Genomic DNA, 24,734 nt, shown 5'->3' on the forward strand with positions numbered 1-24,734 from the left:
CAGGTGTTGTGGATCATGTCCAGGTGACTTTTCATTATCTCTAAGGATGGTGATTGCACATCCTGACAGGGCAACCTGTGCCACTGCTGGGTCACCCTCACAAGGAAAAAGCTTTTCCTGGTATTTAGGAGGAACCTTCAGTGTGTGCCCATCACCTCTGATCCTGTCTCTGGGCACCATTGGAAAGAGACTGGCTCCACATTCTCTGCACTCTCTGCCTTTGATTTCCTGGATGCTCCTTCTTGCCATTCTTGAAGACAGGAGTGAGGTTGCTTTCCTCCAGTCTTTGGGCACTTCCAATCACCATGGTCATTCAAAGCTTTTTAAATGTGGCCTTGTAGTGACAACAGCCAGCCCTCATGGGTGCATCCCACCAGGGCCCATGGACTTAGATATGTCTCATTGCGTTAGGTATTCCTTGAGCTGGTCCTGTTTCAAGAAGAGACAATCTGATTCCTGGCCACATTGTCTCTGATAAAGGCCAGAAGGCCTTAGAGAGGCACCCCAGCATGCTAATTTCCCAGAAAGGATTTTGGCAATTTCTGTGTGATTGTGCCTTGTTTGTACTTCCTTGCTTGTCTACAAATGTTGGAGGTGACCCAGTTTTACTGATTTCTTACATTCTTTTTAAAAATATGACATCATTCCTGACCACTACTCCCTCAAAGGGCTGCTGTTGATTCTCTCCTTCCCCTTTTATTTTTAGCCAGAAGCTCCTTAATAGTTCAGCTATCTTCCTGGCAAAGGTACCTCTGCTGCCCTCAGCTGGATCTCATCCCTCCCAAACAGGCACAGATCTGAAAACAGGGTCAGAGAACCCCCAGCACCAACTCTGAGAACAATTATTGATCTGTACTAACACTGTCCTCCTCTCACACTCTTATCCCCCTCACTGGTGCATAGAAGGGAGCCCCATCTGTGACCTTGATTACCTACAGAATTCTGCAGTCAGTTTTGATGCAGTCTGTGCTGCCTCTGGTAGCATCAGTGATACCCACATGGAAGTACAACAAGGGTACTTCCTTGTAGCCATTGAGTTAGACAAGCTTCAGCAGTTCTCTACAATACCCAGGATTCAGGCCTTTGTAAGGCAGCAAACATCTCTAGATGGTTGGTCAGGGACTCTAAGACCTATTTCCTGAATTGCAGTTTCTGTCTCTCATAGTCATATCAGCTTGGTTTGGAATAGCTGTAAAGTTGTGGATGTCAGTAACAAAAAAAAAACAAAAAACAAAAAACCAAAAAAACAAAAAAAAAAAAAGAATGTTATGACTGTAAAAATTAGTATCTTGAAGAGTACATAAAATTGCTTGTCAAATTCAAGCTACATCCATAAGAAAAAACTCATAGGAATGTGTAGAATTCCATGAATTACTACTTTTTAACCAAATAATATTTTCATGGTTGGAATGTCCGAAGAGTTTGTCAGTATTAAGGCCATTCATTGTTAAGTGGCAAATTTACAAAGCATGCACTTACATTTTCTTCAGAACATTGTATTGTAGAGAAAAAATACAGTTCTTCAAACTCAGGTTTTAGAAAATACAGTATTTTGAAAATATGAAATAATAAAATATAATCCGTATTATGTATTGTATAAAATATGTATTATTTATTATTTCTCTAATATATAAATCAGCCTAATAGTGTATTTAGAATATATGCTATTAAGCTAGCCAACTTCAGCATAAACCTTATTTGGGCCCTTCAGACTGACAGTACAGAATCTTCAAGTATTGCACCTGTGTTTTCCACTAATCAATATTGTCCAAATATTGAAGCAATCATGAGGGACAAGTGATGTGAAGCAATCATGAGGGACAAGTGATGTGACAAGATCATCTCACACAGGCCACGGGTGCCTGGTGTACATGGAATCTGTCTGAGGCTATAGATATCTAGTGCACATTGCAGGCCCAGCTCAGGCTCTGCTAGATGCAGGATTGCTGTGTTGTATTCCCTTCTTACATTACCTTGTTTCCTTCATACCTTAAGCTAAGGGCCTGTGGTGGATTGACCTTTTCTGGCTGTCAGATTCCAGCCCATCCAAGGTCAACCCACTGTTTTTCCTTTAAGGACCAGAATCTGTGTCTTGAGGATTAAGAGATAAGGAGTGGTATGGCCAAATTTGGACCGAGCATTGCCAGAGCGAAATAACTGTAGGGATTCTTTTGTTGTTCTTATGAGGTGAAAGGGCAAGGAGTGAAGATTCACCTTGTATGTGGATGTGTGTAAAAAATTCCCTTTCTTAGGATTTTTATGTCACTGTGATTTAATATGGGAAATGTTGGGGATTTTTTGTTTATGTAAATGAAGTTTGTAAACAATATGTGATTGATTTATTGACTGTTCTTAAGTAAGTGCTTCACAGAGATGAGGGTGGAATGCTCTGGGTGCAGATGTCCAGGTGTTGGCAGTGAGGGTCTCCAGTATCTGTGAGGAGAGGCCAGTCCTGCCCTGTGCCAGACACAGCTCCAGACCCACCATGGGGTACAGCCTCCATCAGCAAAGCATGTCAGTTCCTCTGGCAGAATGGGTTTTAAGAAAGGGTAAAATGCTGCCTGACACAGTCTAAAGGCTGAAAACAGGGGAGAAGCCATCCTGTGAACACCATGGTCCTTGATGCAGGAAGCAGAGGAGGCATTCTAGACACTGGAGCAGGTTGGGAAGACCACAGTGTTTCCCTGAAACCTGTGACAGGACCTCATTCAGAGTAGGTGGATATTTTCAGGAGGAACTGGAGCCTGTGGGGGATCCACGCTAGAGGAGTTCCTGACGTGCTGTGTCTTGTGGCTCTCAGCTGGAGCAGGCAAAACATGCGAGAAAGAGAGAACAGCAGAGAGGAAACATTATGGACTTACCTCTCATTATCCAGCTCTATTTCAATTGGCAACAGATTAATTTAATGTTCCCAAAGTCAGGTCTCTTTTTCCTGTAATGGCAATTGGTAAATGACCTCCCCGTTTTTATCTTCACCCATAATATTTTATATTTCTCCCCATGTTTTGTTGATGAGGAAAAATGAGAGACCAGCTGGGTGGAGGCCAAAGTCAACTATTGCAACTAGGCCTTAATTTCTTTAGTCAGATATTTGTTTCAGATGTCTGTAGTTTTTTTAAGTTTTCCTAGCAGGACAGAAAGCACCTTACCACTGGGAAGGTTTTACTCTTGTGGTGCTAAAGTAGTGAATGACTGCAGTAGGAGTCCTTTTTTGTGTAAATGAATTGGTTTTTATAGAAATTTTGTCAGGTGTACAATTGTATTCTAACAGGGGTTTGGAACTGTTTAAAGTTCAGTTATTAATCTAGAGTGTCTGGAATTGCTTGTCTGATGTCAATTCATGTTTGTATGTTGTTTTCCTTCTTAAAAGCAAACCAGAGCCTTACAAAAACAATTTTCTTGAATCTCATATTAGTAGACTCTCTTTGAAGCTATATCCTAAGTTTCCTTAGTTAGCTCCCTAGGTTTCATAGGAACTTGTTAGAGTAATTCTAGAGTTGCTTTATTTATCTGTGACCTTTTTATTTGCATTGACAAGTGACATATGTCCTCCCTTGTACAATTACTATACTAGGGAACAGGAAATGTACGAGGCTTTGTTATAGCAATTTGCTATAGTTATCAACATTTTTGTTGATAGCATCTTTTCAGTTCCTTTTTGTGATTTTGATGTTTGCCTCTATCTCTCTCATGCTGTCATTCCTTCTTGCTCAGTTTATTTCCTTCAGTTCCTGCATTCCCCTGTTTCGGGTACTGTGTTATTTTGTATAATCCTTTTCATAATCTCTTGCCCAATGCCATTGTGAGCTGCCATAATTTTTGTGACTTAAGGCTCTTAATCCTACTGTTTATCTAATCAATGTCAGTTTCCTCAGTTCAGAGCCTGCCAAATTCTCCTCTTCCTGGCAGCTGTGTCTTTGGTGTCCTAGTGTGATTTGAAACTTGCTCTCATTTGTTGGTTTTCTATTCATTTGGCACATCATCCTTCCTTCTGTAATGAACAAGCAGATCCATTTTAGGTGAAAACAGCTTTGTTTTTTAATAGCAGAACTGTTTCTGGGAATTCATGTTTTATATTCCTTTAATTTTTCTTTTTTAGATGCTGGATGTCTATGACATTCTTCCTTTTGATAATCCAGATGGTGGCGTTTGGAAACAAGGATTTGATATCACTTACAATGAAAATGAATTTGACAATGAACCACTTCAAGTTTTTGTTGTGCCTCACTCACATAATGATCCAGGTAATATGTTAACTGAATTGATTTGAGGATCTAGAGGCTTTTGGATTAGGAAATGCATTGCCATTTCTGTCAAAATTTGAGTTCTTTTTAAGCATACCATTTAATATGTTATATATAAGTCTACCAAAGCAGTGAAACAGATGTATGATTTAAGTGCCATTGACTTCCAATGACAACTGTTATGATATAAGTTGTATGTCTACTGAATTTATTAACTGGAGCAGAGCTTCAGTGTTGAAATTGAAAAGTGATGGATTTCTCCTAACACATTCAGTTTATACATTACTGCATTAAATACCATGAATTCTTATTCTGATTTTTTGGACTATGGCAGATATCTAATCTTTAGCCTATGCTAAAGAAATGCACCTTCTTCACTCTTCACTTTTTTGTGCACACCCCAACCTATAGTGGGATAATGAAAAGTCTACATTCAGAAATATAGGTATACCTACATAATTTCATTTCCACCCAAGTGGGTTTACAGTGTAATAAACAAAATGGAGAAGTGTTCCTTTATTTTGGAAGTGTTCCTTTATCTTTTATTTTATTTCTTTATTCTTGGTAAAATTTACCAAGTAGCAAATTATACTGCTACACTGTGGTCCTGGTACATGTACACTGACCATGGGAGGCTGGTGGCACTGGTTGTTGTCACAGAAAGCCACAATTTAAGTGATATTAAATTTTACTCCTGTATGTCTCTCTAAATTTAGTTGCATGAGTACTGTGGATCTGAGTGAAGGTATGGTAGTTGGAAAATAAGTGGCTTTTATTTGCAAGCATGTAGCATTCTTAAAGAAAATGAATGTTAGAATGTGGAATTACTATATTACTGTCCACTTATGACAGGTAAATTATGGCAGTGTGGATATGATAAAAATATTCTGAGCAAACAATCACAGTATAGACCTAGATCTGCCTATTTATTGAACTGTCTTAGAACCTGTGTCCATTTATTTCCTCTCTGGTTCTCTTAAAGACTTCCCTAGAAAGAAGCAACTCTGTACAGGCACATAATGAATCAAAGCAATACTAAAGCAATATACAGAACTTACCATTCTCTTGGGTCTCCTGGAATGGGGTGTGGAGTTTATCTGTCTCCCTTTTTCTGCTGAAGCTGTTGGGATCTTATCCTAACTGGTACAGGACTGTTGGCACTCCACTAGAGGCCAGTTGCCTGGTGTCACATCTGCCCTCCTGTAATGTCTTTAACTGAATTGAGCAAACACCCTGTGCACAGTGTAGGCTGAGGTAACTTCTCAGGCACATGAGGCTTAGTTGCTGCAGGGGAATGTCCTGAGGGAAGCTGTGAAGAGACTTGCTGATAATTTCACCAGTGTCTGTTCAAGTAATGAGGTACTTTTTCTGCAGATTCTAGTAATTTCAATGTACGTGAAAGATATTTAGCAAGAAATGGCATGAGTAAAGTTATAACTGTATCAGCTGCAGAAGCTTCAAATTCTCATTAGATTTTATCTTTTCTCATCTGAGGCTGCTTCCTCTTTAACTTTTCATATAACCAGGTATGCTAGTGAGAATGTGTAGCACAAAGGCAAAGAAAAAGGACTTGAAACAGCTTTGTCTAGGGGGTGGCATCCCTGCCCATGCTGTAGGGCTGGAGATTGCATGGTCCCTTCCAATCCGTGTCACTCTGTGAATCTGTGAAACACAATCATTAGTGAAGGTGGTGGGTTTAAATTCCACCTTGTTTTTTGGAGGGATGACTGAATGTGCCAGTGCTCTGAAGCACTTTGTGATGCTAAATCTGGGTTAACTGCTTCTGTGTGAATTTAACCACGACCTGCAAACTTGGGGTCTCTGTGCTTCTCTCTGCAGTAGCTATAAGTGTTTCCCTTTTGGGAAATGGGTTGAGAGTGGGTATCCTTCAGACTTTTGATAATGGTGGCATGATTGTTTTAGTTGCTGGCAGTTGATAAAGATTTGAGCACCACAGTAGCATGTCCTAGTCTTAAACCATGGAGAGAAATTTGGTTGTTGTGTGAGATTATAGCTGTCACAGATAGGTGGCAGTTCCATCAGGAGCAGATTGAGTATATAACCTGCTGTGCTGGCACAGCCCTTATGTTGGCTCTCACCTGCTTCAGCTGTGGTGTTTTGTGGCTGGCTGAAGTGGAGGAGGCAGCTGAAATGCAAAGGGGAAACCTCAGATCAGGGCTGGCAAGATTGTCAGCCAGCACAGATGGACTTGAAAGATGAGGTTTGGATATGACCGGAGAGATGGAAAGACACCTCTAATATCTATTGATCTGTAATAATTTTGGTAATGACTAGTCGTTAAATTATTTAAGAATTAAGACTTGTGAGCTTTCTAAAATATGTGTGTACCAGTATCTCACTGCTGAATGTGGTGGTTACAGACCTAGTATAAACAGTACTTAAATGGAATTGGAAGTGACTGAAGTAGATTTTTCTCTTGCATCTCAGCCCACATGGAAGCATATGGGCACAAAAGTCAGAACTAAACACTACTTTTAAACACTCCATCAATTATCTATGACATTGGTAATTTTACCTTACTACCACTCACATTAATCACCTTTTGTTATTTAAGACAGTCTACATTTCTCAGGAGGAAATCTATATAGACCTAAGTCAGTGTTAAGATAGAAGATATCTTAACCATAAAACTTGATGCTGTTACTGCACCATGGAGTTTCCTGTACATTTTCTGTTAGCTGAGTCTGGATATGTTTTTCTGGTGACTTCTTCACCAGAACAGAGATTGCTTAAATAGTTGTCCGACCCACCAAAATACAAGAAATGGGGAACTCACAAGTTTTTCTTGACGTGCTGAATGAGGGAAATTAGAGCTTTATTCCTGGGTTATTTTTCAGTATTTCTGTGTTTACAGAAGAGGTGCAGTTCCTTTGCAAATCAACAAAGCTGTTACAGAAAGAACACTTCTGACTCCTGATCAGTAGAAATTTCCTTTCCATCTTAGCTATGATGGCAGCAGATTTGATATGTACTAAAGCAAAAATAGATCTTGCATAAGACTTGAAATGTAAGAAGTCTAATTATAATTTTGGTAGTACCTCACAGATCAGGGCAGATTTTAATTTTTGTGAAGTGTGCAATCATTCAAATTTTTAGTTATGCTTGTGAAATTAAGGTAAATTAAATCATTCTTGTTTTACCTTAAGCAGAGATCTTTTACAAGTTAAGGTATGCTCTTGGAAAAGTAAATACACTGTCATACTTTTTCTGTGTATTTTCTTATACCTAAGTTATTTTATTTGGTACACATTTTGCAGGAACAAGAAGATCATCTATCTAATTCCTTTTGAATCAGAATGAATGCTCTAACACAGGAGTGTTTCAGGGGACTTTCTTTCTCTTATTTGACTATGTGAAACAGAAAAATGAGAGAGTCTTAAGCAGCTTTTAGTTTTAATTTGAGATTGCCTTACCATCGGGTTTTTTGAGTTTTATTTCACAGTTGTGGCTATGAGTCATTCATCTTCATTGAAAAGATACTTTTTGGTGAAATTAGCACTGAAGTGTTAGAAACATCCATAAAATATTAACTATGCTAGTTCTATATTTTGCATCATAGAATGATGCAGTACTTATAAATTAAAAAAAAAAAATATGTGTGCATTCTCTACCTTAAAATAAGGGATTTTTTAAAATGCTGAATCTGCAAAGGAGCTAATGCCAAATTATTTTCTTGTGTAATCATACTTACTAAGATGTAAGTTAAAACTTAGATTTTGGATTTATTTCTGGTATTTGTCTTATTGTTATTGGCTGAATATGATCAATTAAAAACACATGCATACTATGCTTAAGTTCTTTAGAGCTCTTCTTTTAGAGGTAAGAAGTCATGGCTACTTACCCTTTTGTTTGTGGTTTTGTTTGTTTTATGAAAAACTTTTACTCTTGCATTTTGTGGGGCTTGGATGTAATTAAGAGCAAGGATATCCTCACAGTTTGAAATTTTTTACTTCCTCAGCTGTCAAAACAGTCTTCTGTCTCTTCTCACAGGAAGTAGTTAATTAAGCATCAAGCATAAATGTAAAAAAAACCCATTACTGATAATTTTTACAAACTTGGGTGTACATTTTAAAGACCAAGAACTGAAGTTGCACTAAGATAATTGCAAAGAGAATGCTCTTATTTTCTAGAAAGCTGTATAATGCTAGCTGAAATGTAACAGTTTTATTTAATACATAAGAGAAATAAATTACTCAAGTTTCTTGTGTTGCAAGAAGTGTCACCGATGGCTGAATTTTAGACTCAGTGAAATTAATTATGATCTCCTGAAAAGTGAATCAGAGATGCAAACTTCTATCAAAAACACATTCATCCACTATATATTGGCATAATATTTCAGAAATTCATGAGGTGATCTGCCTCTTCATTAATACAGACTTTGTCAGAAAGAAGATTTTATTTCCTCTTAAACATTCGAGGGTGACTTTTGGAAGTAAGCAATTGAAAAGCTTACTTTTTATTTCATCAGTTATTTTAAACCAAAATACAAAAATACAAATGTAAAAAACCACCCAAGGAGTCTTGCAGGTGTATGCCCGCAGTACCTAAATACTTTTTCTAGAAATGGATTTGTGATCCTTGTCATGATCAAATTGTTATGTGCTTTTGCGTAATAAAGTTACTTTTTGAATAACACTAATTTGTCAGCTTCTGTTCTGATTTTGTCCTGAAAGTTTCCCTTTATCTCTACATCTGTGTCAACCATGTTAAGACACCAGAGTGCCTTCCCCTAGTGCAAGGAGCTGATAGAGCTTCAAGAAAGATTTTGAGCTTGAAAGGGTAGACAGGAATAGTGGCAAATCAGTTAATAAAATGTTTCAGGACTTCGCAGAGCAATGAGTTGTGTTGATATTCAGATGTGATTCTTGGATCTGCTGTCAAGCCAAGTAAATTTACATTACAGGGGGGGGAAAATCAATTAAAGAAACAGCTGCATAAGGGTGATAAATCTCATGGAGGTTGGGGGGAGATAGCAAGTTTCCACACTTGCAAACAAGGACAAGCATGAGAGAATCAAAAGGAAAGCAGCTCAGCAGTGTATATGTACCCTCTGTTGTTATCACATAGGCTGGCAGAAAATGAAAATATCTGGCAAAGTCCTCAATATGTATTAAGTTAAGCCTAGCATAATAATATGAAAGACAGTACAATTTTTTCTCTTGTTTACAGGGTTATTAAACATTGGAATGGTGGAGTCACCATCCCTGGAGGTGTTAAAGGAAAAAGTGCATGTGGCACTGAGTGTCATGATACGATTTATAAGGTGGTGGTTAGTCAGAAGTTGGACTTGATAATTTCAGAGTTCTTTTACAACCTCAATGATTCTGTGATCTTGTGATTTATGCTGACAAAGGGCTTTATTTACATTTAAATCACCAAGCGTTATTTTGCTGTTAATAGCATATTTAGTCTTGATAATTGCAGCTTTAAACTATTGCAATTTTTCCATGTGTAAACTACCTTTGTATTGAAAGTTTCCTGTTCAAAATGGTACACCTTTTCTTTCAGCCTGGGAACAAATTCTTAGTTCATGGATAAGCACAAGAATGAACTTGAGTTGTAGTTTCTTATGTTCTATTAGTGACTGAGGTGTGAAATAATACTCTAGCTAGCAATTATACATTGATTTAACCATTATTTTGTTCAGCTTTTGATTTGTTTTTAAAATTTTTATTGTATGTCTCCATGCATAATTGAAGAGTCTCTGTAAGTCATTTGGTTTAGAGCAGCACACTTCAGGAAGTGTGGCATTCTGTTGGCTTTCAGCTAAATCTATGAATACCCCTAAAAATTTCCTAGGACTCTCTGGAGTGTATTCACTTCAGTGTGTTAACCATGTTACAATCTTCCTTATCTAAATAAACTGAGTATGTTAAAACAATCATTTCATTATAATACTGAACACTTTTTCCCTACATCATACTGTATTCTTTTGTCAGCTATTTTGACATTTAACTCAATGTTTCAGTTAAGCTGGTTTAATAATGTTTTTAAGAATGTTTCAGAAGACTAATGTAAATTTGCTTTTATTGCTGCAATATAAAATATTTTTAAATAGTTCATTATGATGATATATTTCTGTTCAGGAAAATCATAAGATGGCTTTAATTTATCCTCCTTTAGTTGTGTGTTCTGTCTCTTGCAGAAGAAATTTCTGATATGCATCTATAAACTGGTAGTCTAATACAGGTGGATATTTTTAATGTATTTTTCAGTAAAATATTCCTTTGATTTGTTGAAAAGTAAATGAGAATTGAGAAAGAATAATTTGCTATGTGATCTCAATTTTTTAAGTGGAAGTGCCTATTAAAAAAAAAAAACAACCCAGACTGAAGTGGGAAGAGGTCAGAAAGAAATTTGATTTCAAATTCAGATTATTCATCACATTTTTTTCATCCTTTAAACTGTTGCATAGCAGTAATTTACTGTCAACAGTTTTTTCGTATGAAGCTATTTCCATTCCTCTAAAGAAAGTATGTTTTAATTTTATGCTTTAAGTCCTCATATTAACTACCTTGACAAAATGCATTTTTGCCTTTTAAGACAGATTAGACCCCAATTGTCTATCTCTACAGAAACTTATATCAAAAGTGATGGTCCTCTAGATGCAAAATATCTGTAAAAGAAAAAAAGAATGACCTAGAACTTTTCCTCTGGAGTGTTAGTTTTATTTCTTCTTTTGTGAATTAAAAACAGTATCTCTGCATCTAAGAAGAATGTTTGGGTTTTTGTATCCCTAAAAGAAAGTATGATATATCCTTTGAGTCAATAGTCAGAATATATATAATGATATATAATTATAATTTAATTATAAATTATTTTTAAACTAAATTTGAGAATTATTTTTTAGCAATAAAAGTTTTTACATTTATGTAAATTCCTTGAAACAATAAAATGTCATTGCATAACAGCCTAATCCTGTATCCTGTAAGCAGACCGGCACTGTTAGAAAGGCAGCGGTTCTGCAGAGCTGAATTGGTAAATCAGAGTGGAATTACTAGTGTCATATTTATCTGGAGTGCTGTCTTCACATAGTGTGGAAGCTTTCACAGAATTTTAAAATGGGCATACTTGACAAAAGCTGGTAGGAGTAGGAAGGTGACACTATAGAGTAAGTAGACAGACCTAATTTTTTCAGATATAGTTACAGGTTCTGTGAAGAAAGATGCATATGCTCTCTAATGCAAGGTATAATGAAGAGTTAAAAGACATTATGTAAGACTGTAAAGTCTGAAAATGTTAAAAATTTTTTCCTTTGCATCTCACTGAAGCACAATTGTTTGAGTCTACGTATTCTGTTAATCAAATTTTCTACTATGTAAAGCATAGAAAAACTAGAAAGTATTAAGTCTAATAATTTCCATATGTTTATACATTTAGGAAATAAAACATGTAATCTTTTGTAAAAAGAAACTCCTTGGAAATTTAGCACTTCAAGGTGTCCATGACACAGAAAGCTTTTTAAGAACACTCTACTTAGCTTTTTCTGAGGAGTGAGAAGGAGCCAATTCTGTCAGGGGCTGTTCTCTAAAGAGGCTCAGAAGCCACTTCTCTAAAGAAGCTTCATTTATATTTTCTTTTTCCTAGGTTGGCTGAAGACTTTTGATGATTACTTCAGAGATCAGACACAGCATATTTTAAATAACATGGTTATAAAATTGCAAGAAGACAACCGAAGGAAATTTATATGGTCTGAGATTTCCTACTTTTCAAAATGGTGGGATGGAATAGATAGCCAAAAAAAAGATGCTGTTAAAAGGTTTGAGTACTGAACTTTTATTCTGTGTATCTTGTTTTGAGATTTTGTGTATTTGATTATACTGTAAACTTGAGATTTCACTTGTGATGTGGAATTGCTAGAATAATGGATTAACTGCTTCAGTTCCAAGTTTTTGGGATTGGTTTGGTTTTCTCCCAGTTGCAAAATAGGAATCTACTCAAGGAGGTGGAGACAAATTACTGAGTCAAATTACAGAGTTGCCTAAAAAATTGACAAAAGTTCCCGTGCACAACCATGAACGTGCCATTAAAATTGTAAAGGAGTAGCAATTATAATCTTTATTTGAAATCACACTAAGGAATTAGCAATAAAATAAATACGTCTTTCACACTAGCTATTGAATACGGTATTTTTTCCTTGTTGCAATGATATGCGATTTTTGTTTGAATAAAAATTTGTGAGTTTCTTTTGTGTTTAAGTACAAAGGGTTTTTATAAACATGCAGCTCCTTTAAGGATAAGGGTAAGTATGTACTACTCTACATCCTTGCTCTTCTTAGTAATTTTTAAAATCACAAGTCTAAATGGAATATAGAAGTAAGAGGTTTGCCTAGGCATTGAGACAAGGAAGCAGGCTGCTTGGATAAGCTTGCAGTATAGATCTAGTTTGGAGTTTTTATAAAGTGGGGACTTATTTTCTTATTTTTACTTGGCTTTTTTTTTTTTTTTTTTTTTCTTATTTTTACTTGACAGTTCTTAGCCCATCCTTGTGATAGCCGCCTTCTCATGCCCCTCTTTGAGATGCCTGTGTTGCAGTATGCATTAAATCTGTGAGACCTTCACAGACTCAAAGGTTAGGTAAAAGTGGGAATTTTGGGATCTAGGTAAAAAAGCTACTTATTAAAAATAATTATCTGCAGTGAGTGACTATTATAGCACAGCTGTGTAGTTTTTTGACATTAAAAATATCTCTTGGAACACAATAAACAATAAATGACAGTCACTAGGGAGCTGTGTCCTCTCTTCAGAGGAGTCAGGTATTGGTTAAGCTGCACTTGAGATTGAAGAAGACCTAGTGAAGCTGCCCTTGATACTATTTTTGTTGCATGATTTTCATTGCTCCTATTGGTATCATCTGTGATGGGACTAAGTTTTGATGAATTCACTGTGGGTTTTTTCTTGAATTCATTAAACACTTCCACTCTGGGGAACAATGTAAGTGCTGACACTGTGGGAACAACCTGGTGCTGGGAGTGTGATCTTTATGTACACTGACAATAGAGAGGATGGGTTATCCTGTGACCTGTTTCAATAAGGCATTTTGATGAGTGAGATGTTCTGAAATGTTTATAAATACAATAAACTTCCAATCTATCAGCTCTCTAAAACTCTAAAAAGAATATGAGATCAAAGATGGGGAGATATTTCAAGCAGTGCTTGAAGTGTGCAGTGTCTAAGCATCTTGCTCAGTTGGCCTTCAGTGCTGTGGTACATTTATTTTTTTTAAGTCTGTGCAGGAAACAGCTTTCTTCCCAATTAAAAAAAAAAAAAATCTAATGTAGCACATGCAGTAGAACTTTGCACAAAGACATGAAATACTTCACTGTTCAACAGTTCATTTTTCCCCTGTTTGATTAAAGAAATATAGCCCAGTGATGAAAGTAGCAAAAACAATTTAGATTTTAGAATAACATTGCTGGTGATTGCAATGGTAAACTGAAATTGATTTTAAAAGTGTTTTCATATAGAAGATTCTAAATATGATTTATATATTTTTCAGGTTAATAAAAGATGGACAATTTGAAATAGTAACAGGAGGATGGGTCATGCCTGATGAAGCATCTTCTCATTATTTTGCTTTAATTGACCAGCTGATAGAAGGACACCAGTGGCTAGAAAAGAACCTTGGTATGTACATGAATCTAAAATTTAACTATGTAAAGACAAGAAGTCAGTAGGAAAATACTTTTTTGTTACATTTCTGAGGTGCTTAGGAGACTTTTTACTCAGCTTTCCTGAAACATTAAATCAGACCACTTACAGGAAGCTGGATCAAGTCTAGTATTTGCCATTCATGTTTGCAGATAAAAGTTCCTGTACAAAGTATATTTGAACAATTTTCTGCCATAGCATTTTGTCTTGATCAGTATAAGACATGCATATAATGGCTTAACCAAACATTAACAGTAGTGCTGAATTTTAGATCCCGTGTCTAAACAGTCTTTAATTGCCTTTTCTGTCTTTTGAATATCATGACAAAATTCTTAAAGCTACTTAAAAACTGATACTGCTTTTATGTATTTGGATCTGTTCTGCCTGCTCTGTGTTCATTAGAGTCTCTTCTGTAAGGATTTCAGAACAAAAAAATTGTATGTAGCAGCAGCAGTAGTAGTAGTTTAAAAACCCAAACCCTTAGTAATGTTAGAATTGAGGAATTCTTGACTGCAGTTACATTGACTGAACTGTTTTTCTGCCTTTGGGATGTTCTTTTGTTTAGTTCTATAAGAGGAGAGAAACCTTTTTATATAGAAAATATTTGTGCAGTGATTTTAATAATAAATTGACATTATTTCACCCAGTTAACTGAAATTATTTTGGAAAGCTGTTTCCCCATTGTTCTTAGATTGCAATTTCCACAAACACATTACCTAACAAAAGGGTAATGCATTCCTTACTGTACTTTTTTGGAAAGACTGTAAAAAGTGCCCAAGGAGCCATGCTGATGAATTAATAAGAGTTAGATGTAGCTTCTTTAGTTACTAGTATAAAGTTCAGTGAAAAGAGTATTAATAAACATGATTCTCTTTATCAACAAACTAATAAATTAAGGAAAAAAGTTCTGAAGCCAACAAAGATTAACATTATTTAAATAACAGTGAAATTTCAACAAGCTATTGCATTTATCTATCCACATTAATTTTCTTTCAAATTTCTTTTTTAATTATGATATCTGTAAATGACTTTAAGTGAGAGGATGTGTATCATGTAATGATTCCAAATTAAGATGTTTGATGCAAATTTAAAACAGCATAGTGACAAGTACTATTTTAAAGTTTTAAATTTTTTTTAGAATACTTTATTTATAAGACATTTTGCTTGTTTGTTTAACTCCTTAATTCTAGTTTTTTAATTCCAGGGTTCTGCAGGAGATTTAACACTTAACTGGGTATATCATCTTGGAAATGTTATCTTTAGTACTCTCATTTGAATTATTGGAATAACTTTCTTGAGTGAAAAGTAAAGCATTTTACTTTTGTCAACAGGAGTAAAACCAAAGTCTGGATGGGCAATTGATCCATTTGGGCATTCACCAACAATGGCCTACCTTCTGAAGCGCACAGGATTTTCCAGAATGCTTATTCAGAGAGTTCATTATTCAGTTAAAAAACATTTTGCAACACAAAAGACACTAGAATTTTTTTGGAGACAGAACTGGGGTATGTGTTCTTTCTTCTATGTCAATTTATTTTGTTAATTTACAATTTAATTTAGGTAAAATATGAAGAGAACTTGAATAAGTACTGTTGAAATACTTACAAGAACTAGCAGAGTTTGTATAGACCTGAAAATTTTAAACTTGCAATTCTGTTAAACAAAAGCCTTTAATCTACCTTAAATTTATGAGATTTTTTTTCCTTCCCGCCCCCGCCCCGTTTCAATAATAGAAGGGGAAATGAGAATATTTGTGAGTTAGGAAAGGCACTAAATGTAAAACTGATATAATTGCCATTGTTCCTCTGTTCCTCTGATCTTCCTTTGTTTTCACTTTTATTTCTTTTATTTTTGCTTTTACCTTCTCTTGTTTTTTTTCCATTCTCTCATATTCCTTGCAAAAGTAAAAGGGGTGAAAAAATCTTTACTTGTTTTTACTTTTCTTGTTCCGCCTACTCCTTTACTTCCTCCTATGTGGAAATAAAGTGTAGGAGGAGGAACATTTCAACTAATTCAAATATTGTGCTAATGAGGCCATGACAGGAGGGTGATTGACTTTTGTTTTTTTTCTTTGTTTTGTTTTGATATTTGGTTTTTTTTTAAGTTGTTTTAATCCACTCAAAGTTTAAAAGATGTTTATTATTATTGTGTTTTATTACTTCTAAAATTCTGAAAATCACAAGTTTTATCTGAGAAAAACACACCTAATATTTGTTCCTATCGTTCCCAATCAGTTGGTACTTCATTAGAACATTACAATTTTGGTTGTAACTTTGTTTTATCCTCTTTATACATGTCAGGTACATACAAAAATAGACTCAAGCTATGGATATTCAAAATAAGAAATTGTCTTGGTGTGGTATCTTTCCAGTACAATCCTTGGACTGAGAACAAAGGAGTGATTTACTTCTGGCAAATCTGAAAGGGTTTCTTTTAAAGTTTTACTCTATTTAATTCCAGATTTGGGATCCAGTACAGATATTCTTTGTCATATGATGCCTTTCTATAGCTATGACGTTCCTCATACTTGTGGCCCGGATCCAAAAATCTGCTGCCAGTTTGATTTCAAACGACTTCCTGGAGGAAGAATAAGTTGCCCTTGGAGAGTCCCACCAGAAGCCATTCACGCTGGGAATGTTCAACACAGGTACAGTTTTTACATACTCCTCTAGGGAATAACCTTAAAAAAATGTAATTTTGCTGGCCAAAGATGACATCTGGCATAGGTTGGTGAATTTAATTCTGTTGTGGTTCAACCCCATTGAGCAGATCAGCTCCACTAAGCTCACTGCTGCCCTGGTGGGATAAGGAAGAGAATCAGAAGAGTAAAATGAGAAAACTCATGGGTTGAGATGCAGGAGAGGCCTTGGCTCTGTGCGAGCCCTGCTCAGAAATAACAAAATCATCTCTCTGTTGTCAACCCTGTCATCAGAGCAAATCCAGATCAAACCCCATACTGGCTGCTGTGACTCTACCCCAGCTAAAACCAGGTCAAGTTTTTAAAATAAGCTTCTTGTGGGTAAACAATACCTATTACATAACCTAGTGTTTGCTCCTTAGTTGGGAACATAACTCTTAGTAAGGAAGGGGCGTTTTTGAAAATTTTCTGTTCATGATACATGAGTCCATCTCTGAACAACAGTAAGAACACAGTCATCTGGTTGGACTCATGTTACTGGTTTACTGTGTTTTTTGTGAAGTTTGTGGACAGTGATCTGTCTCCTGAAAACAGAAAACTTCAGGAGCAGAGCAATGTAGTGTGCTGTAACTACAAACAGTGGAATATTTCCTGTGGTATATCCTTGAAAAAATTGGCATCCTGTGGCCTAAGTTTCCTGAAATGTAAACAGTAAGTTAATCTGATTCCTGTTTCTTTGTACCCAAAGTGAAAATTCCTGTTTCTTTGTGCCCAGGGTGGAAATTACTATTAACCTCCGTTTTACTTTTCAAACAGAAACATTGAGTAGTTTTGCCACTGTTAATAATCAAATTTACACTTCTACAAAACTGCTTCTCAGTTTTGGGGGGTGGAGGTAGGGAGTTGGGGAGGGAGAGTAAAGGAAGAAAAAAAAAAAAGAAAAGGAAGTGAGTTAAATTGCCAAAGGTGTTTCCAGAAAATAGTTTTATTCTGTGGTCCTGTTGCTGTCTTCAGGCTTCACACTACACCAGGATTCCAGAGTTAAAAGCTGAGGCAGCTGTTTATTATTTGTGCAAATTGCAGAATGTAACAAATATATTAAGGATAGCAGGGTGACTTTTTGGTCCTTTATGCTGAAGTTTTAAAGTGATAATGTGATTATGGTGCACTGCTTGTCTACATGTCAAGTGTGGGTCACTTTTTTCCTGAGTATAAATTCTGACAAACATAATGAAAACTTCACTTAAACAAAATTCAGTTACAAAATATTACTGAAGATTAAACCAAAAATAAACAGCATGCGTTATAACTGCTGCATTTAAAGGTAGCAATTGGAATGATGATAAGAAAAAGGGGGTTTTAACAAAGTAGAGAAAAGAAAGATGATGGTGGCATGAGAAAAGTAGAGAAATTATGGTAAACCCAGTGCCAATTGCACGTGAAGGAAAATTCATATGTCATTAAATCAAAGTTGTAAAAAAGAAAAATCTTGACTATATATCTCAATTAGCTGAGACAAATATTTGCAAAAACTCAACAGCTTGTATAACAAATACATGGAACATAGAGGCTGTAAATATAGTCTGCTTGAAATCGTCTTTTTAAGGGTCTTGTTTTTTAATTATTCTTAATCCCTGCACTTCCTAGATGCAATCTTTGCATAACAATCTAAATTGGATCTTGTAAAAGAAATGGTTTTTCACATGTCAAAGGATACTTAAGAATGTGATAAATGGAGCAGGGATGTAGTGAACATATGATCAAGTTGAAGTGATTATTGTCTCAATATGGTCTCTGAAACTTATTATTTTGCATCATCTTGTTTTAGTTAAAAGCAGTTTTGATGTCTTAACAGGGAGGTGAAACATCAGTATGCTGTATGACACCTATGGGAAAAGTAAAACTGGCACAAATAATCCAGGAAGCCTGGATTATTTACTTTTGGAACACTCGAATCACACTTTTAATCACACTTTTAATCACACTTTTAGCCTAGTTTCAAATAAATCCATTCAAACACAGGAAGTAATGTTTTGATGGAGAATGTTAAAACACGCTCTGTCTGTTGTTTTGAAAAAGCTGGAATACTGTAGACAAAAATGTTATTGATCTGACCTCTGTAATAACATGTTTCACAGTTGTTATGATGAGGAGATTTATGAGTTCCAGAATTGAAGAGTCTATCTTTACATCATAAGTTTTCCAAGATTATAGGTTTGCAGCACTCTAATTAATCTGCCTCTTATCTCTGATTGCTTTAAGACTAGAAAAATAAAGGAAATTCAAGGATTGAAAAAAGTTGATTAATTTAGACACCAGGTAGCTCACTGACCTTCTTTCATGCCAAAGCTAAAACAAAAGTAATAAAACTCAGATCCTGAATACTCAACTGGGACTGTTGCGTTTGATTTCAATATTATTTTGGCCTCACTTATATATTAAAGAGATACTGAGTTGAAAACTTTGGGCTAGTAGTTGGATTTTTTTATTGCCTTGTCACTTAAGTTGTGACCTGGTAAGAAGGAATGAAGCAGCAACCTAATTGAAAACGTGTACTTGTTTAATTACACTTCATAACAGCTTAGGTTATAAAGACTACTATTGGACTTGTCCTGATTTGCAGCTGCATTCTTATCCATATGTCTGAATGCTGAAGTGTGAAGTTTTTCACACTAGGAAAAAAAGCAGCTGTTGGTTGTTGTAGTTTTTGTTTGTTTGGTGTTTTATTTTTTTTTTTTAATTTATTTTCTTTGTTGGTTTTTTCCCTTGAATGGAAGTGAGTTGTTAGCAGAAGTACATTTTGTTTCTCTCATTCCAAGCATGAAATAAGAGAGAATCTTTGCTGCAAGTTATGTACTTCAGAGAAGAAGTAGAGAATGGACTTTCCTCTTCACGAGCTACTGTTCAAAAGACCAGTTTTGTCCTTTAGTTTTTTTATCTTTATGGTCACATTTTATGGTTCATGCTTGTGATTGCCTAACTCCTCTTTCTTTGACATAGGAAGGGTCAAAACCAGCCATATTTTGGTATTTATTTACTGAAATACTTGGTTTTTTGCATTAAAACAAGTTGTGGTATGAAAAGATTTTCTTTATTTGTGAAAGGTCTCAAGCATTCAGTAATAATCTGAAAGCCTGAAAACAAAACAGTCTATCATGGCTTGTCTCCTTTGTGATTTTCAGATTTTCACTCAGGTAGGTAGGATAAATGTATCAAAATGTACCTAGTTCTGTTTAACTGGGGAACAATAAAGGGGAAAAAAATGATGGACACAATGGAATCTTTTTTTTCTCCAGAGGTACTTTTTTGTCTTCACGTGCTCTGTCTGGAACTTTCTGCTGGCACTTTCACACTCCTGTATGAATTAATGATATAGGAAATAATTTGAGAGAAACTTAGAAGGATATACCTGAATTGATGTCCTTCAGTTTTTTACGATTAAAAGTGGTTTGCAACGCAGGAAAATCTTGCTGTTCTCTTAAAAGCACATAATAATCCCACAGTTATCAGTACTTTAAGACAGGGAGAGCAGCAATACTGATGAATTTTGCTGGATATTTGGAAAGAAACCAGAGGAGGACTTCTAAGAGAGATGCTGAAGTCAAATATTCTGTTAACTGTAACCTGTATTTTTCAAGAGATTCAACACTAAAGTATGTTTCCAAGCATAGCCTATATGTGGAAAATTTGAGTTAGACTGGCTCTTTAGAAGGAAGCATTGCCAAGTCTTGGGTTCTGCCAGTTGTTCTGGTAGATGTGTGGTGAGGAAACATCTGTGTTTAAATCTTAAAACCTGTTGAAAGTAATGGAAAATACTGATTGGCAATCTGAACTATGAATCCACTAATAGACAGGAGATGGGTGGAAGACACCAGCTGGGTAAATTCTAGTCTCATTAGAACTCTGCAGATCCTTAACTAAAGGTAATATTGTGGCCCCTTTTTCCGTCCAGGATAGAGTCAGACCTTGTGTTTATGCAGTACTTCTGCAATCAGATATATAAATAAGTTCTGGCATGCTGCTCAAGGAAAGAGAGGTTGCAATATATTGGGCTAGAAATTCTGCATTATGTTTAAATAGTAATTCTTCAAGAGTGTCAGTTGACAGGTGATTTTGCTAGATCATCTATTAAAAAGACATGAAGAAAAAAAAAGAAACCCATTAGAATCTGAGTTTTCTGGTATTTTGTCTTAAAGCCTTGGGATTAGTATTTCTGTTTTCTTAAATATTTTACTATGGTTTGTATTTCCTATGAGAATTATTTACAGAATTTTAATTAGAGGGTATTAGAATCTGAAAATACTGATAATAATTGTGACCTGGAGGGGAAGGGTTGAAAATGGACTTTTTCAGTAACCTAGATACCAGGCTTGTGATTATTAATATATTGCTGCTGTGGAACTGGTAGTTTACTCATCCTAGAATTAGTAGGTAGGTGCCAAAGTATAATTCTGCAGTTTTTTTTTCTGTGTGTATGTGTGAGTATTTTGTTTCTGAGTTGTTAGGGTTTCTTTTTTTGTTTTAAGTCCAAAAGGATAAAAGCAGTGGGTTTAATTCTTCAGGATTCAAAGATTCAAGAGGGATGGCTCTAAGATATGTAAGAATCTGGCTGAAGGGAGAACAGTGATTTTTAGCAGCAAGCTTCCTCATGCATTCTGTGGTGGTGTTTTTTTTTATTTTTTTATTTTATTTTATTTTATTTTATTTGCAAGTCTGGAGTTCTTCAGGGATTAATCTGTGGGCAGTTTTTCTGCCAAGGACGTGAAGATATAAGCTAAGTATCAAAGGAAAGTGCCAGAGGGGATGGAAGGAGCTTGCTTATTATTATAAATAAGGGCTGGAGAGGATTAGGATTGTTATCTAAATATAAAGCAGGTAAACATAATTTGAACTGGAGGTTAGTTTTGGCACAGGCACAAATTGATCCAGACTGCCCTACTGCTTGAGATGAACCTTGATAAGCTTATTGAAGGATTTAATTAGAGTGGTGTTTGCAACAATAGTAGGTTGAATGTGGTGTCCCAGTGGGGGAAATTGCATCCAGCTTTTTGTTACAAAGTGAGATAACAGTTTTGTATGTCTTGTTTAGGGCCATCCTGATGCACGACTTGGTATCTAAGAATTGTCTCACCAAATGCTGGCCTTTTTCCCCTCTGTCTTCTGAATGGCTCTTATTTTTTCCTCTCTTCAAGGGCTTGGATTATATTGGATCAATACAGGAAGAAGTCAAAGCTCTTCCGTACAAAAGTCCTGTTGGCTCCACTTGGGGATGATTTCCGCTACACTGAGAGCTCTGAATGGGATCAGCAGTACCAGAATTACCAGAAGCTGTTTGATTATATGAATTCTCGCCCTGAATGGCATGTTAAGGTAACTACAACACATTTTCTGTTTTGTGGGGAAAACAGTATTTCCTGATATTCTAAGATTCTTCATGGGGAAAATAATTGTAGTTTGGTTTGGGTTTTTTCCAAATGTGTATCTTTATATATTATGTAACAGTAGATTGATGTGTCTTGGTAGCTTACATTTTTTTTAACTTTACTAGCTTCTCTCCCTGAAAAACAAAAACTCTGCTGTTAATAATATTGGCTTGAAAACTGTAGTTTTCAAACTAGATTAATTTGGAGAACAGCTAGTAGGTTTAATTGTTTTCTTAGCCTGTTTTCACAGGCTTCAGGCATTGTTATTTAAGACTCATAGACTTTGTTAAGTCAAATAATTGTATTTTCTTATTAGAAGTTCAAGAAGATTTTGCTGCTTAAACCAAAATATCTTAAGAGATGCCATTGCTGGTACATGTTGAATTCAACAAAATATGAGACTGACATGGCTACAAAATGACTGAGTATTTTAACACAATTATCAGAGAAGGTACTACTTCAAATCAACAATTATGTGTGAGAATTAAAACACAGATTCATATGTTTTAATGTGCACTTCTTGTAGTACAAGGCCCTAGGGACTTCTTGTACTATAGAAGTTCTCTATATTCTGACAACTTTTCAGCATCTTTCAGCAAGACAGTAACAAATGGGGGCCACAACCTTGGGTTTTTTGAGTGTCACCTGGGAGTGCACTTTTGCTTGATTTCACATTAAGGCTTTTTTTTTTTAAGCCTTGGTCTGGTATCTTTCATATGGGTTTTGTGTGCATCTATTTTTCCTTATCTTTTCTGAGACTTCCCCTGATTCTTCCAACTGTGCATTTTGAGTAGAGTCTGTAGTATGTTATTACTTTCTGCTGACTTCTGGACTTGTATTCTGCATAAGAAAGATGATTTCTTGGGATTATAGCTTATCTGAAAACTGGATTTTACATGTTTCCTATGGGATGTGGGTGACATGATGTATGCTGAAGGAGCACTATATCTTAGTGGATGGAGACAGACCAGGAGAGTACTCTTCACATTTTTTAAAACTAAAGCCCATCTTTTAAAACTTAAGCTTGCTGGAGCTTGCTGCCATCACTGGCTTTACTTCTGTCAAAAATGTATGCTACTCTTTGGACACTAGCAGCAACATATTTTCTGTAGTTTTTACTAATTTGGGCTGGATGATTTTGTCTCTGGGACAAAAACTGAAGGCTCTATCTCTGAAGTCATTCTTCAAGAAGCTGTGCTGTTCTTAGACCTCTGAAAGGTTCTGCTCAGCCCACTCAAGGATTCTAGCAGTCTACTTCATTGGGCTGGGTCTGCCCATCTGAAATCACATTAACCCTTGGCTCCTGCATGGCAATATCTGACCCTTTTTCTGGTTTTTAATACCCAGACAAAAAGATTAAAAATCCTCTGGGTCTGCCACTGCATACCTAGGGTATTTTGATCAGCTGGAACACTGCATCAGAGCATTTCTCCTTTCCATTTTGTTCAGATACTTAGGTTTTCCTCTCTCTGTTTTCGGTTTTTTTTTTTTTTCTTTCTGAGTTGTTTGTTACCTCTCTCTTTTTTTTTTTTTTTTTGTGTTTTTGTGGTTTCATTTGATTTTTTTATTTTGTTTGAAACTGATGTAATTTATTCTTGAAAATATGAGCTTAAACGGAGACACATTTTCTTTCTTTCACACTCTTCTGCACTTTCCCTAGTGGAATGTAACTCCACAGGCAAGTAACAAGGCATGCTCAGCTATGTAAGAATCTAGATTATATAAAGGAAGAGTTCACATTTCTTCCAAAGTGTTGAGATGCCTAGGATTTTACTGCTTACACAAGGGAGTGTCTGCTCTGCCTTTCTGATCTAAAGGGAGATTTACTCTTGCAGACAGCTCTTAGTGATGTTTATCTAGTGGATATGTCTGTTAGGATTGAGACTCTCCTGCCAGCTACTATTCTGTTCTAAACGTGTGTGGTACATCACTGTAAAACATACCTATTTTGCTCTTGAGGAATTCCATTTCCCATTCATAGATTTCCTTTGCATCTATTATACATAAATTAAGCTGAGTCTTCTAGTATGCCAAAAAATCTACCAGTTTATTCCTCTGCTTCCATTCACCTGACTTTATGCTTCCTCTGGTAAGGTTTTACTCCTCTGATTCAATGCAGAAGTGAGATCATCTCTGCATATTCTCTTGGTGCATGGGCTTTGTTTTTTGTTTTCTACCTGTGAGTACCTATGATAGTGAGGGAGAAGACCAAGTATTCTAGAAGAAGTGCCTGATAAGGCAGTTTACTAATGGTGGGATTTCAGGGGCAATATTTATCTTTCTCTGCTGTACTGCCATTTAAAGTGGCAAGTTACTATATTGTCTCCACCTAACAAATACTTGGATGATCTGAATGACTTTGAAGTGAAAGTGTTTGGGGTTTTTTAAATTATTAAAAAGTGTGAATTTGATGTTACAGTGGTAGTCTGATAATCCTTATATTCCAAGTCACTTTTAAAAATGATTTTTACTAAAACTTGGTTTTGATGTAAATTATAGAACACTACATTGTATACTTGTTAAACATAAAAATAATAGAAAACAAAGTTACTTGTTACTACCATTATAGTTTATGGTGAAGATATTTTGAGTAACATAATGTGGTCTTCTATCCTGTTGCAGTTCCCATTAATTTTTTTTTAAACTTTCATTTAAAATCCATTTTGCTATCTATACTTCTTTAACAACATTTCTCAATCCTAACAATATGGACATCAATAATTTATTTTCTGCTTTTTATTCCCCTGAATTAAGAAT

The 24,734-nt window shown here is 35.7% G+C and overlaps 1 protein-coding gene across 1 annotated transcript in view; it reads left to right on the plus strand.

The window, feature by feature from the left end:
• The window catches only part of MAN2A1 (mannosidase alpha class 2A member 1), a 103,453-nt gene that overhangs the window by 15,516 nt on the left and 63,203 nt on the right, over positions 1-24,734 (plus strand). The window contains exons 3-8 of the mRNA XM_021524782.2: positions 4,100-4,244; positions 11,853-12,024; positions 13,765-13,892; positions 15,248-15,421; positions 16,377-16,563; positions 21,747-21,924. Of these exons, the coding sequence (XP_021380457.1) occupies positions 4,100-4,244; positions 11,853-12,024; positions 13,765-13,892; positions 15,248-15,421; positions 16,377-16,563; positions 21,747-21,924 (984 nt within the window). The remainder of the gene's footprint in view (positions 1-4,099; positions 4,245-11,852; positions 12,025-13,764; positions 13,893-15,247; positions 15,422-16,376; positions 16,564-21,746; positions 21,925-24,734) is intronic.

Source organism: Lonchura striata, chromosome Z, assembly GCF_046129695.1.
Source record: "Lonchura striata isolate bLonStr1 chromosome Z, bLonStr1.mat, whole genome shotgun sequence".
NCBI lineage: Eukaryota > Metazoa > Chordata > Aves > Passeriformes > Estrildidae > Lonchura > Lonchura striata.